Source organism: Hylaeus volcanicus, chromosome 8 (assembly GCF_026283585.1).
Source record: "Hylaeus volcanicus isolate JK05 chromosome 8, UHH_iyHylVolc1.0_haploid, whole genome shotgun sequence".
Lineage (NCBI taxonomy): Eukaryota > Metazoa > Arthropoda > Insecta > Hymenoptera > Colletidae > Hylaeus > Hylaeus volcanicus.
In genome coordinates this window covers 12894479-12909999 of record NC_071983.1, presented here as the reverse complement: position 1 = coordinate 12909999, position 15521 = coordinate 12894479, and the positions used below count along the sequence as shown (strand labels likewise).

General features: G+C 34.4%; 1 protein-coding gene across 3 annotated transcripts in view; it reads right to left on the bottom strand.

Moving 5' to 3' along the window:
* The window catches only part of LOC128880593 (prominin-like protein), a 48084-nt gene that overhangs the window by 12398 nt on the left and 20165 nt on the right, over positions 1-15521 (bottom strand). For all 3 annotated transcript variants that reach the window (XR_008457875.1, XR_008457876.1, XM_054130845.1), the window contains exons 2-6: positions 6301-6568; positions 3916-4268; positions 3120-3241; positions 2652-2675; positions 182-477 (exon numbers count right to left, since the gene is read on the bottom strand). Coding sequence is in view for 1 of the 3 variants with exons in the window: in XM_054130845.1 (XP_053986820.1) it covers positions 182-477; positions 2652-2675; positions 3120-3241; positions 3916-4268; positions 6301-6566 (1061 nt within the window). In the remaining 2 variants the exon portion in view is untranslated. The remainder of the gene's footprint in view (positions 1-181; positions 478-2651; positions 2676-3119; positions 3242-3915; positions 4269-6300; positions 6569-15521) is intronic.

Here is a 15521-nt window from a genome sequence, read left to right as displayed (position 1 = left end):
AAATACATCATCATATGCAAAACCACGAAATTTTATTTGTTTGATCTACACGGTGATCACGAATATGTACTTATGTCAGAGGAAAATATTACTCATGGTTTAAACATTACTTTTCTTATATCGAGGATAATGAAGGGACTTGGTCAGAATTACCCTACCTTACTCGAATTAAGGAGTTTACCTGTATGGCGAGTACCGATCAATGTTTGTTCGAGCAATATCCACATGCCGGATGTAAACCCTGTCTACGTCAACATATATCCTATCGAGGAGAGCTGTTATGTTGTTTGCAAGAGCAGCTGAGAAGCCTCCAACGTTTCTGATGCTTGCGCTGACCGTGGGAATGGTCTGATTCACCGCGTACTGAATGTCTTTCTGTATTTTCAGAAATGACTCCTTACCCTGGCTGACTTCTGACACGATGTTGCCCCTCATCAACATGGTGATATTGTACAAGGCAGAGGTGACATCTGGCAACTGAAAGAATCGTATAAATTAATCCCAAACTGCTGGTGTGTAAATAATTTCGTTTTGCCAGAAAAGGTGTGAAAAATTCTCTGTTAAAAGAATACAAAAGAGTCAGAGGTATTTTTTTAATGAAAGTTTGAGTGTCATGCTGGAGGCCTTCTAAGTCAACATTTTCCCTATGCATGAAGAAATTAGAAAAGTCATACGTAACAATGTGTTGTGAGAAGTGCATTTGAAATGTATGAACTCTTTTTATTTTTGGGAACTGTTTATATAGTTTAAGTTGTGTAATTCAAAATGTGCTGAGCTGAACAGAAAGTGCAGAAGAAAGTATTTCCAAGACGCGTTCCATCGGTATTCAATACAGATGCAGAGCAAACAAAATTTGTGCTTCTTATTAATTAAACTGTGCAAAGTGGAGGACTGTTTCATTCGTATTCAATGCTCTTCCCATTCAAACAAATTCCTGTCAACTGAGGAGTACAAATAGCCAACTTTATGCTATCGTTTTTACTTTTCGGCTTATGCCTCAACCTCTTTCCAAGCACTGATGTCTTAAGGGGAAAAACCACATTAGGAGTCCAAGTATCAAGTATTTTTTAAGATTTTTTTTTGCAGAGAAGAATTTATCTAATGTTTTTGTGAATTCTTCAGATATTTTTTAAAGTACATTTGGTAATTTTTTCAATTCGAAAAAAAAGAATAAAGATCGCTAATTTTAGAGATCATTTCGTAGATCGATTAAAATGGAACACTGTATAAAGATCAGTGTCCTTAGCTACCAGGAATCTGTGTTACCGGGTGTATTCTTATGGAATTGCCGCTGAAAAGAAAAATGCAACTTTCCTATTATCGAATCATTCGAACAATACACGTCGTTTCACCCTTTCGCCCATTCTAAATATCACACTTAACAGACGACGTTTTCAATTAACGACACACATATCGAACGGTACACAGAATCGAAAATCTACATGCTTTAGCTTACAACTTACAGACTGAAGCTATTGTGGCGAGCATGGAATCAGACAAATGTATACAGTAACTCTGTTCGTAAACCAATGGTTGCACATTTATAAGGCTAAATAAAAAGCGGCTTACATTTATTGCTTTCAGTTTAAATGAGAATTATATTAAAACGTAAGCAATTCCTATTGTACGTGAGATCAGTAGCGGATTAATCTCTAACAGGACCTCGATAAAACTATAAGAATATTTTTTTGGCCACCATCATGCGAGCCTAAAAATAACCATTACTTTTCCGTCAATTATAATGTTGGAAATGATATATTTTTAAAATGTAAGAATAGTTGATCGATAACAGAACAATTAAAACGTTTTATTATGATGTTAAAATCATTCTAATATGTGAGGTAAATTTGAAGAAAACGTTGAATTACTGTACTATATAATTGAAAATATGATATATAAATATGAAAATATCATATAATTTGTCTAATGTCGAACAAGAAAGAAAGTAAATGATTTAATTTATTGTATATATCTTTCGGTAATACGAATAAATGTGGCATTTTCAATTTTTTTCTAATATCTTGGGCCTTGCGCAATGCCCGTTTTTATCTATCCTATAATCCACCACTGGATTATCGGCATCCGTTTGAACAAAAAATATTTTATTAGTCGCCTCGTTTTTGCGGCATAAAATACGATTTAATGATGATTTATTCATTATGTCATTAAAACTATGATACAGTAATTTTCAATAAAAAGAAAAGAAATGAATCAATTTTATGAGCCTTAAAAAAATATACTAATCTCCATTGGTCTACGATATACGAATCCAATTCAACATATTAAATCTTGATTACAAGCAAATGAAGCAGAAAAATGAACAAAAAAGCGGTCAGTCTTGTAATTGATTTATCCAGGAGATTGAAAAAACAAAATGGATAGATGACTCTAAAATATTAAAAAATCTACAAGTACGTACGAAACAAGAAAGTTGAAATTAGACGTCTTCAACGTTTTTTTGTTACTAAATATTTTTCTTACAACAGATTCATTTTGGTTTGAACAGTATTAGTATATATATCTTTAAGCAACACAAGTATTTAGGTGTTTTCATTTAAATAATTGTGCACCCTATATATCGATTACAGATCCTTCGAAGCGCTGTTTTCGAAACCGTTACAATTAAAATAATTAATGTTTATATGTCATACCTTCGGGAAGTATCGGTCCATGTACTGCAAACAAACAAAACAAGTGAAATTATTTGATTAGTCATTGAAGCGTCTCATAGCGGTTTTCCAAATCCGTGAAAACTGACGAAAACTTCCAAGGGTTTCCCGATTTTCACGAAACTCGGTTTACGTGGATGATACGTAGGTGTTAATTACGATTTCGATGTAAAAATTTATGAATTCGAAATAGAGGATCCAACATGATTAACTAGTATGCTAAAAAGATATTAGGTTTTTAATTTTCGAAATCAGTATTCACGGATCAACCCTTTAACTGTGAGACGATTCTTACTGAAAATTCAGAACAGCCAGAAGCTCGCAAGACGCGATGGGGAACACCGTCGCTGCATTTAAATAAATACGAGTGCCACGAGCTTACTAGTGGACATTCTTTGAAACTTTAAAGTTCCTCCATCGCGATCCCGCAGGTTCCTTTAAATAAAATACCTTGTCGAAGTCTATCTTAACCGACATCTGGTTCACTTTGTAATCGTGCAGGACCTGCTTGCAATTCTGGGTCTTGCACGCCGCGAGCGTGTGGAGGAGATTGTTTTTAACACCTCGTACAGCTGAAACGAACAGAGACGAGTTTTATCGTTGTTGTTGTTATTATTTAAAGTAATTGGAAACACAGGGAAATCATGTACAGAATATGAAGACAAGAATTTTTCATTGACGCTGTCTATGAATTACGGTAAACCTTTGTGATTCACAAGATGCGTGGGACAACGTGAAAGATCTCATTTCAACAAAACAAGTCACAATAGATGTGAAACTATTTTCCCTTTCATGAAAATGCACTCTAAGTGGACGAAATCACGCTACCAAAGTTTGTACACAAGATGAGTCCTTTATAATTGAACGAAATACAAACAGTCCTATATTGAGAGTCAGAAAGTAAAAATCAGAGCCTACAAAAAACCAAATACGACAAGGAGTGAATAATTCTCGTTATGTTCAGTACATTGGCCCCGTGTGAAAGTAATTCATCATTTTATTTATAAAAATAAATGTATGTGTTTGATTATTTTATTAGAAATTAGATGTTACGTTGCAAATTATTTCCTTTAAATAATTCGGAACTTTTGTCTAAAAGTCAACATTTATTTAACATGGGATCAAGTGACTCCTTCTGGCAAGATAGGTGTTGTATATGTAAAATGTCGATACGTTTAATGTTAAACATATCAAAACACGTCTCCTATCACTACCAGTTCCTATACAGCTTGAAAGGGATAAGTACCGTTGTCTAAATGACTAGCATTGGTCCGTAGATCCCGCGTGATGGTCTGCATGGTATTCAGGTCCTCTTTGATAGACTCCAAACCAGCTACGATGTCACTGAGATTAGTCAGCGAGACTGCGTGGGAGTACTCGGCGAGCTGTTCTGTGACTATTCTCCCGCTGGCTTGGAGGATGTTGTTCAGGTTGATCTCCAACTCGTCAAAATTGGTTTTCAGAATTTTGTTGATCTGTTCCTTCGTAGTGTTCAAGTACAGTTTTACATCGTTCAGGTTGGTTTTGAGATTATTGGGCAGCTCTTTCGTACCATCCTGCATGTACTCGTTCGTGACAAACGCGCAGACGACACCAAACCTGCAAACAACATCAAACAATACGATTAACACCAATGTACAGTGAATTTAATATTAGGACACTATACAGTTTCTAATTTGTTCCTCTATAATTTTGTCTACGACGAAAGATAAAGTAATCGAAGTATAGATTTTATTACAACCTTAATCAATGTTAAATTATATATATATAATATATATGTTATACATGTGTTACATATTATATATATGTATAAATTATCATATTAAATTTCATGATATTCTGATAAATTGCTCCCGACATCGATCCTTTAAATCAAAACGGATGTAAATATACGTATACAGACTGGGCCAAGTAAGTGCAACAAACTGTAACTTCGTTATCAGTACATTTAAAATAAAATGTAAAAGGAAAACAATGAATGATTGAAAGTGTACCGCATTTGTAGGACCATGTTTTTTTATAAGTGCAATGGTCCATGTCTAATTGATAGTTGCATTATTTTTTGAAATTTCTATTTCCAAGATCAAAGGTTGCATATTTCTTTTTATAATTGAATAATAAATTTTCTTTAGAAAGGCACAGAATCAATCTCTATACCTAGTTGCTAACATAAATAAATCCAAATTAAATTGGAAAGCTCAATTAGCCTTCGTCGACGAAACAATTATTGGTACAAGTCCTCCTTTGAGTCCCCGCTTTGCAGTGGGTATTGGTATTATTCGAAGGAAGGTCTCGTTCCAACGTAATTAGCGAGAGGAAACATCGTTCGAGATAGGATCGTATTTAGGTCGGCGCAGGAGCAGGACATTTGTAGCAATCCCAATGTATAAATATTAAATTTTTGACCGGTGAAGAGCGTATATACGCCCTCAAGTAGTAGGCTCAGGCAGCTTGGCTGACCACAGAAAGTCGACATACAGTGGGTGTAGAATGTATTCGTACACCGATCAATTTCCCAAAAAACGTTTGTGTGAAATTGTAGTTTCTTAACTTCTTTTTTTATAATCAATGATATTTTACATATTCTCGGAAGTCTCTAAGATAGATATAGTCCAAACAACATTTACTAGTTGATATAATATGTGAAATTAACAAAAAACTGCGAAAAGTGGGTAAAAATATAGAAGCAATAAGTATTTGTACGATTCTTATGAACCATTTAGAGTAGAGTTTGTAACGTAAACACATCAGTTTATTGGTCGACGTACGAATTGGAAAATATCAAATTTCCAGTAAAGTACTTTTAAAAAAGGTTCTAATAGAGGAATAGAAAAAGATCCCACGTCGAATAACTAATAATTTAGTTAATTTAATGCTTAGAACAGTTACAACAATGATAAAATCAAAAGGAAATCCCACGGAGGAAGTATTATATACTTATAAATTCATGTAAATTTCTTTTCTTTTTAATCAAGTGTTAAAAATTAAACAGTCGTGCGAATACTTATTCCTTCAATATTTCTATCGATTAATTGTTTTCTTCTTGTTAATTTTGCAATTTACATGAATAGCTATTCTTTTTTGTACTCTATCTATTCTAGAGATTTCCGAGAATATGTAGAATGTTATTGTTTATCAAAAATATGTTAATAAATTACAATTTTACATGGTTTTTTTTGGAAATTCATCAGTGTACGAATACTTTCTACACCCACTGTACATATATCGGAATCCAGTAACGAAACGAAGTCCGAAAGCACCGCGCAAGTGGACGAAATTTTGAAATTCGTCAAATGAATTTTTTTAAAATATCGGTAATTATTTAGAAGTTTGCTCTCCTTACCGATTTTGATGACATTGAAATATGTTGTCAAGGTATCGTACCGAACACATTTTCTCTATACATGTTACCGCCGCTCGCTTATTACTTAAAAAGTTTTTAAGCTTATTACTTAAAAAGTTTTTAAGTAATAAGTGCATAAACTGAAAACGGTGTAGACGGGAATGTCCTACAAAGAATTCTACATTTTCATCAAAATCGGGGTGTATCAACAATCGATGTTCCCTTGTTAGCAGTGATTGGATTTCTTAAACGAAGACATTAAGGATACCAATATCGAAATACACTTACAATATAATAGTAGCAACCCCTATGAGCACCATGCTGATTATCACCTTTCTGCAGTGATCGTGCTTCTTGTCGAATGGTTGACTCCTAGCACCGCAATGACCAGCGCATCTGCAGCAGCAGAAAAACAACCCCACGCAGGGTAAAATCGCTGCCAGAAGGAGCCCAATGAGAGCTAGACCGGCCAGTCCACCATAATGTACCACGATGGTCTGCCACTGGGTCAATGTATATTTAAACACTGGCTTTCCATCTACAACGGTGAACATTCCTGTAACATTGAAAATCGTTATGTTAATATGATAGATCATCGATCAATCTTCAAGGGAAGAAGGAAAAGAATAATTTGAAACCACTCGTTATTTCACTTCGTGACGATCTACTCAAAGATACGTTCCGCTGTAAATGTGTAAAAAGAGAGGCTTTTTAGGAATTAAGAAAAATGAAAAATTATAAGCACTTCAATAATAAATGATTTTGTATTTAGCAATACATATTTCACATTTACACTCAGTCTCGCTAGTATCCTCTATATCTATTAAAGATATTTGTCTAAATTAAATAATAAATTTGATATTTCTAAATAAATTTTTTATTATAAATACATACACGTGGACATTTATATTTTTGGGTAAATCTTTCCATACAAATTTGTATTACGCAGGGCCGGCGCAAGGCAGGTTCGGCGCGTTCTCCGGAACCTGGCCCCGCGTTTCAAAAGGCCCCGCGGTCTACGAAAATTACTGAATTAAAAGGTACCGATTTTGATTAACTTTTTACAGACCGATGATACCATTAACAAATGGAAGCAATTTCTGCTGAGATGCAAGACATTTTTTTAGTAGCGATGATTAAATCGAAAGGAGTGACAAAAATCATCAAAGTATTATTATTTAATATTCATCTTATAAAAAATATATAGCATTTGTAAAGAAATAATTCCTCGTTATAAAATTCAAGTGTAGGATTTGAATGTGAATTCGGGCCTCGCAAAATTTTTGAACCCGGCCCCGCAAAAGGTCACGCCGGCCCTGGTATTACGTATCATATTAAAATAGTAATAAAAGCGTATGTAAAATATCAAATTAAAGTCTTGCATAATTCCTTCGATGAAAAGTAATAAAGAAACCAGTTTTTCGGTCCGAAAAAAAATCAATTCTCTCCTTAACTGCTCTACTATTCGATGTCTACCTAATCTGTGCCCTAACACAGATCTTGTAAGAGTGGTATCGGACGAGAGAATGAAACGCAAAGGGAGCGAACAATTGAAAGAAGGAAGCGGAAGATGAGCCGCAGGAAACAGGCATTAAAAAGCATATTTTCCATCTGCAGCTCCGATACTACTTTTTTGGGGCGAGAACAACGGGAAAACGAGGATACGGCCGGATGTAGGGCGTAGGTTAGGAGGAAGGGTTGCCAGGTCGAAGGGTGAACGTAACGGGGACGGACGAGGGAAATTTATTTGCTAGTTGGTCCTGGGAAAAATAGATCAAACGTCGACGACCGGTCGCGGCGGATTAAGACCCCTGGACCGCTGCATTGATTTTCTGATGCACCACACTGCGCTCTTCTTAGGACGCGCATAAACTTCCGACGTACACTGCAGGACAAAATGTGTGCCCCACAACGTCTTTGTTTGTATTTAGAGATGTAAATATACTTTAAGCACCCTTAAGAACGTATGGGAACTACAATCGAATTCTAATTAATCGAATGCCTTTGTAATTACGACATTTAAATGAGCATATGTATTAGGTGTACTGGAAAGTAATGTCGTTTGTGCAATTTTAAATACTTGTTTATCACTCATCGGCTCATTGATTTTTATCGATATGGCGTTGAAAATTTGCACACTAAATGGCAAAAGACTGTTGATAACGAGGGCGATTATATAATTGATTAAAAATAGAAATGTATTACAAATTTCTTTGAATTTAATGTAAAAGAAACGACATTACTTTCCAGTCTACCTGATATAGTTATTAGCTTGTTTTTAATATCAAGTTTCTAATTTGTCACGAATCTCTTTGTCTTTATTTAATATTAGAATAAAATTCTTAACGCCTTGGTGTCATGTGTCGAGTGAGATTTGACAGAACTATACCGAAATCAGAAAATCTGGACTGCAAAGGGTTAACATTTTTACTCGTCGATAAAAAAACTTTTGGCACCGAAAATGCCTTGAATTCATCTTCAAATAATAAACATACATCTCTTTTCTTGTATCTAAAATAAGCGATACAAATTATTCAAAGGTATTTCGCAAAAATTATCAAACAAATGTATGCCTGAATAACGAGAAATTCTATATTTTTTAATAAAAAAATCGATTTTTACATTTTTTCAATATGGCGTACCTTTCTGAACAATTTAAGGATTTGAGAGGTTATTCTACAACGAGAAAGGCAGAGAAAAATTAGTTTTAAAATTGCTCTAGAACGTTATCGTAAAGAAAAGAAAATAATTTTATTACAAATAATCGAAGTTCACAAAAAGTGTCGAAAAAATTCAAACGTCCGCCATTTTTCTGTTTCGGTCGGAGATGTTTGGTTTTAGACAACTATATTTTAATAATATGTTTGCCTTTCTGCTTTCGGATTATTTATAACAATGTCAAGTTATCGTGTCAAGAGGAAGTGGACAAATTTAAAGTGGCTATAATAATGAAAAAAAGAAATTATTAAAAATTAACACGTCTACTATTATGTGTAAAAACGTTAACATTCCGCAATTATTTGTTACGTAGAATAAAAATAATAATAAAAAAAAAAAATCTTTTTCTCTTTCGAGCGTACGATAACGACCCCTTAAAATAAATAAATAAATAAAAAGAAAGAAAGAGAAATTTATTCCCTGTTACCGAAGATTGCACGTATCACTCCAAGCTGTGTAGTTGATTATCGACTTTCGTTCGATCATTTTTTACGCGGAATTGGCGATAAATGCAGCCGTGAGTAGCGAGATTGCCTTGGGCTATTCGCATGCAAAGGGGATTCCGCCGACACGGTGGAAACTAGTTCCTGTCACGGTGCATCGCAAAGTTTCGTTTCTGGTGCAAGCTGCACCGCGCCGCTCGGTGCATCGAGCGTGCACCGAGGGGATCGTTCGTATCCACGTGCATCGACGGATTTATTGCGGCCGTACAGGTCTTGGCAAAAGCTCCGCGGAACACGGAGTTCAACGTTCCGACAGCGGTGCATTGAATTTCTAACTGTATCTGACATTCGGACCGCGAGTTTCCGCGATGCACTAAGCTGCACCAATGGGCGCACAAGTGCCACCAGCGTTATGGTTTCTTTATTGTGACTAGACCGCCGACGTTTACGCAACTGTATATTTTATACGCGTACGTGGAGAATGTATGTATTTACACTACCGGCCAATAATTTCAGTACACCACTGTATTTGTGATATTTTTCAAGGAACTCTTAAAATTTCCAGGGCGACGCCTCTAATATTAGGTTGTCCCGAAAGTTTCTTTCACGAGTTGCACTAAATTATTTTATGTGGTCGTGTTTATATAAATAGACAATCTAATTTCATAGATATTCATGTTGTAACAGTAATGGAGCAAAATGAATCGTGCACAATTCAGTAATGTAACATAAAACATAAACTATTGTGCATGTATTACTTATTAACAAAGCGAAAGAAACTTTTGGGACAACCTAATACATTATCTAGCGAATAGCGTATGATTTTTGCGATAACTTGTGAATCTTTTTTTTTACAGACAATGTTTCGATGAAATTTTCGGAAAATAAGCGATTCCTTTTTTTGCTTGTGTACCATTTTTCAAGAAAACGGTATTTTCAAATTTCCGTACACTGTTCCATAGCTTTTGCAATATATTTATAGAAAATGTACGGTTTTTTGTTCTAGGTTGAAATCTTGGGTACTAAAGCCGCAATTTTAGAAGAGAAACATATAAACAAAATTATTTTTTACACATTAATATGCATTTAATAAGGTACCCCACTTGAATTTTTCACAGCTTTTAATAAATTTCTAAAACAAATTCTCGAACTTAGTTTATTTTGGGGGAACCTGGATTGGTCTTACCCCTTAACGTATTAATATTTTGTCGGATAACCCTTTTGTTTAATTACATATCGCAATCGATTAGACATATTAGGTAGACTGGAAAGTAATGTCGTTTTTGTAATTTTAAATCCTTGTTTATCACTCAACACCTCGTTGATTTTTATCGGTCATTGAAAATTTGCACACTAGTTGGCTGTTGACAACGAGGGCGATTACATAATTGCTTAGAAATAGAAATTTATCAAACATTTGTTTGAATTTAATGTTAAAGAAACGACATTACTTTCCGGTCTATCTAATATTTGAAGTAATTTTGTCTAAGTAATTAATTGTAATACACTTCCATTCTTCCAATAATCGATGTTTTAATTCTTGATTTGTCCTGCTTGGTGTTGTTCGAATCTTTCTGCCGAGATAATCCCATAAATTCTCAATAGGATTTAAATCCGGTGACTGTGATGGGTGTAACACATAAGGGTAATTATATAAAATATTCTTGAACTATTCTAGCTATATGTTTAGGGTCATTATCTTGATAGAATTTAAATGTGATTTCATTTGTGTTAAATGTGATGTCCATGACAGTTGTGTTTTTCCATTAACCTTGTTTGAAGATCTCCAAATACTTATTTTTATTTAAAATGCCACCTATGAATACCAATTCTCCAACTTTTTTCGACAAAATGCAATCCCAAACCATAATATTTCCACTGCCATGTTTTATATATTTAGTGTAGTGAGATTTAAGTCGATAGGGTTTAAATAGTTAACACCGAATTCTTCGTCTCGTTTCCACTAGATTAGATTGAATTTACTTTCATCGACGAAAATAACATCGTTCCACCAGCTTTGTTCTTTGTGAACTAATTCGTAGGTACGCGTATTTGCAAATGAAATCGTGATAAATACAACGAAAAAACCTCATCGTGTACGTTGGACGTAATCAGAATTTTTCAGTTACACGAAGACGACGTTAAGCAAAGAACTCACCGCGGAAGACGAAAATATCTGCACTAGCGAAATGGAACTTGTTAGCATAAGGTCTTGCAGTACGAAAGAGGAGATAAATGCTGATAACTTCGAGCATACGAATGCAATCGTATTACTACACTTGGGTCTATCGATCATGAATCACAAACGAGAAGAATCCTTTCTTCTTAACGGAATATGAACCGATGCTCGTTCGAAAAATATTCTCTGTCGCAACGAAGAGATAAGACCGATCAACGACGTATTTGCGGTTGCAGATGCATTATGACTTGCAAATTCTGATGCTCGGTAACAATGAAACGAAATAAAAAGATCTCTTGCAAACAAGGCAACCGGCTGTTTTGAGAACGCGCGGAGTGTGCAATGCAAATTCGTACAAAGCGAAAGCATTATCTGTCATAATTTAAGCGGCGAGTATTCGCGAATAAGGAGCAGCTTATTATAAACGGCTTTCATGCGTGTAAAATATGCATGTGGACACGAAAAATGTCCAAGGTATATAACTAGTACATAGAATATATATACACACATATACACAGTCGTGGAAAATTAATTATTTGTTGTAAATTGTTATTGAGATGAGAATTTTGAAAGAAATTTTACAGTAAACTTTTGAGTTACCTGAAAAAGAATTGTTGCTTATGGAACTTTTATAAAAAAAAAGTACTAAATATGTTCACACTTAAAACATTTAAAATAATATTACACAAATATTTTAAGTTGACTATAAACGATTCTTAATCAGATGGAAAAAGCGGATTTTAAAAATCTTGAATATTAACGAAGTTACCTCTTAGGCGTATAAACAATTGCTTATAACTTTTAAACTATTCAACTACAAACGAAAGGAAAATCACTACAATTAACTACAAACGATGGCCCATCACATGGAAAAAGCGGATTTTAAAAATCTTGAATATTAACGAAGTTACCTCTTAGGTGTATAAACAATTGCTTATAAATTTTAAACTATTCAACTACAAAGGAAACGGAAATCACTACAAACAATTACCTAGCGATTCTGAATCACATGGAAAAAGCGGATTTTAAAAATCTTGAAAATTTACGAAGTTACCTCTTAGGTGTATAAACAATTGCTTATAACTTTTAAACTATTCAACTACAAACGAAAGGAAAATCACTACAATTAACTACAAACGATGGCCCATCACATGGAAAAAGCGGATTTTAAAAATCTTGAATATTAACGAAGTTACCTCTTAGGTGTATAAACAATTGCTTATAAATTTTAAACTATTCAACTACAAAGGAAACGGAAATCACTACAAACAATTACCTAGCGATTCTGAATCACATGGAAAAAGCGGATTTTAAAAATCTTGAAAATTTACGAAGTTACCTCTTAGGTGTATAAACAATTGCTTATAACTTTTAAACTGTTCAACTACAAAGGAAACGGAAATCACTACAAACAACTACCTAGCGATTCTGAATCACATGGCAAAAACGGATTTGAGGTTTCTCAATGTTGAGTGCGGGTTATTTTTTTCCTTTTTTTTTTATTTACTAATCGATGAAACTACAAACGAAACTATTGTTAGTGCAATCAACTACAAACGAAACACTATGATTTTCTGTAAAAAAAAAAAAAAAATTAATTTTTGTGAAAGTCGGATGCCAGGTTTACATAGCTGCGAAGAATCCTTCATTTCCGGTATAACATTACGTTTACTCGCGGAGATCTGAATATTTTTTCGGCGATATTTGGTAAGGATTCCAATTAATGAAATGGAACAGTACTTTTGAATAATGAAGCCATTCTCATAGTTCCAATTTACTGTTTTTAAATCCGTTCCATCCCGACTGATTGTTAAAATGTAACGTACAATAACGCACAATACAATTAATAATGCCAGCCGGAGCCATCTAGCGAGCGAAAAATAAAAAAAGAAAAAGATTATTTAACGGCTTTCGTAAAATAAATGTTTACGTATTAGACGTAGCATTATCGTTCCACTTAATGTTGAAAATATTTCATCGCAGTATTCGTTCGTGGAAACTGTAAAAATTGGGTCCAATTAATGAAAGAAATTAGTTATTTTCAGAATGAAAGGGACTTCGAGGGCCAATTCCATCCGACGAAAACGTGTTCCAGCAGTGGACAGGCCAATCAGAAACGGAGGCCACCGTCAATCATGCTCCATGAACCGAGGGACCGGGCTAGTTAGCGATAGTCGGCGATAATAGAGAGCAGAAAGATCGTCGTTAGCGCTTTTATATGCGTGCATGATATGGAGGAGCATAGCAAAGTGCTCATTCTTGGGACGAATCTCGCTCCAGTAGTCGCAGACGTGTCTTTGGTGTAAAAAAGTTTTGGTTTAAGGCAGTTGTTTCGATATAGCCACGTTCGAAAGTATAAATGGAAACAATTGTAAAAGTACAATTTTACTGTACTCACACACGTCTATAATACATCAATACGTATATCTACACATACATTCATAATATTACAGAAATGATTGTGACGAAAACGCTAACTGTCACCGCGCAGGTTCGCTACGTTCTGTTCTAGATTTGAATGAATTATATCTCAGTAACGGAGCGGTTATTCATTGTTATCATTTTTTTTTTTTTATTGGTTCATAACATTGGTTTCTATAACATATCAAATTTTCAGCAAGTTCCTAAATTGCATTTTGATTGAAATTGAAAAAATTCACCTGAAAATCTGTATATTCCATAATAGGGTGTGTTAAAATTACAAAATTTTTATATATCGTTTTTCATCAAACTGATTAATCAGTATCGATATTTACTCTAATTATGTAGTTTTACCATTGGTCGTGTCGCCGGTCACCGGTGACCCCCAAGGGAGTCAACATGTTAAAAAGATATTACTATAATTTTAGTAATATTTAGTACACTCGTTGAAGATAAATTTAAAACCAGTTTATCGACGCAGCGCATACACAAACCAGGTATCGATGAGTTTATCGATCTAGATCGGAATACATTGTCAAGACAGGTGGCACTTGACTCGAAAACAATTGCCATCAGTGATATCGTGGATGCCATAGAGAGAAAAACGTGTCTTTACGAGAGAAAAATTACAAGTTCTGCTCTTTCATCTGATTGCATTGAAAGATTACCAAAATAAAAGTAAAATCGATTTATGGAAAACGAAGTTTATCGATTTATTTTCAAGAAATATTTCATTCTTTTGTTTCAGATCAAAATTAACACCAAATTCTTTGGAGTCGCCAATACTAATGATACATATACAGGGTGTCTCTGTATCACTTGTTTCCAAAAAACCCGACACACTCACGTCGCCATACTTTGATCATTTTGAAATATTTTTCAACGCTACTTTCAGAAATTGTAGCTAAAAGTACATACTTTACGACGTCCTAATCATCATTTAATGAAATTAATGGCATGGGTGGAGAAAATTCTTTGGTAAGCTCGTATTTCCAGCCTTTCGAACGTGATGCATTTAACCTGAACTGTATAATTTCTCGTATTCGATGACACTGTGAGTCAGTGTGTGGAGACGCTTTCACAAAATGAGCTACACGCGTGGTTATATGTAGCTATGTCGTTAAGAGGCCACGAACGATATCGCGACAAGGTATTAACATAATCGTGCTAGAGGTCAATGACTCTGGGAAATCGATCGAAACACAGGACGACAGTGAGTCTGTTGCACCGTTGCAACGAGCGCTCACCTGACTGGAATGCCCTTCTTTAATTATTCAAAGAGTTATATTCCCACGCGAATCCTTTGACCAATATTACATCACAAGCTTCACCATTTAATTTTTGCTTAAAGGATGACAATTTAGCAAACAAAATATTATTTATTTCACGTTACAGCTCTTTGCTTCGAGTTGTCTTCGAAACCCACATTTGTTACGATTGAATCTACTAAATACACACATTAATTACTCGATGTATATATAGATGCATGTAATGATCCCCTTTAAGGGTTCAAAAAAGGGAAAAGAGATTTTTTTTTAAAGAACTTTTATTTCACATAACAAATAATTATGGAGTGCCAATGTTTTTATATACAACGCATATATATACTTATTGCAAAATATGTTTAATGAGTATGCATTTGTATAATGTGTAATATACGTTCAATTTAGAGATGAAAAAATTGGGCTCTATTAGTTTAACATGTCTAACATTACGTGTAAAATCATTGACATTCTACAATTATATAT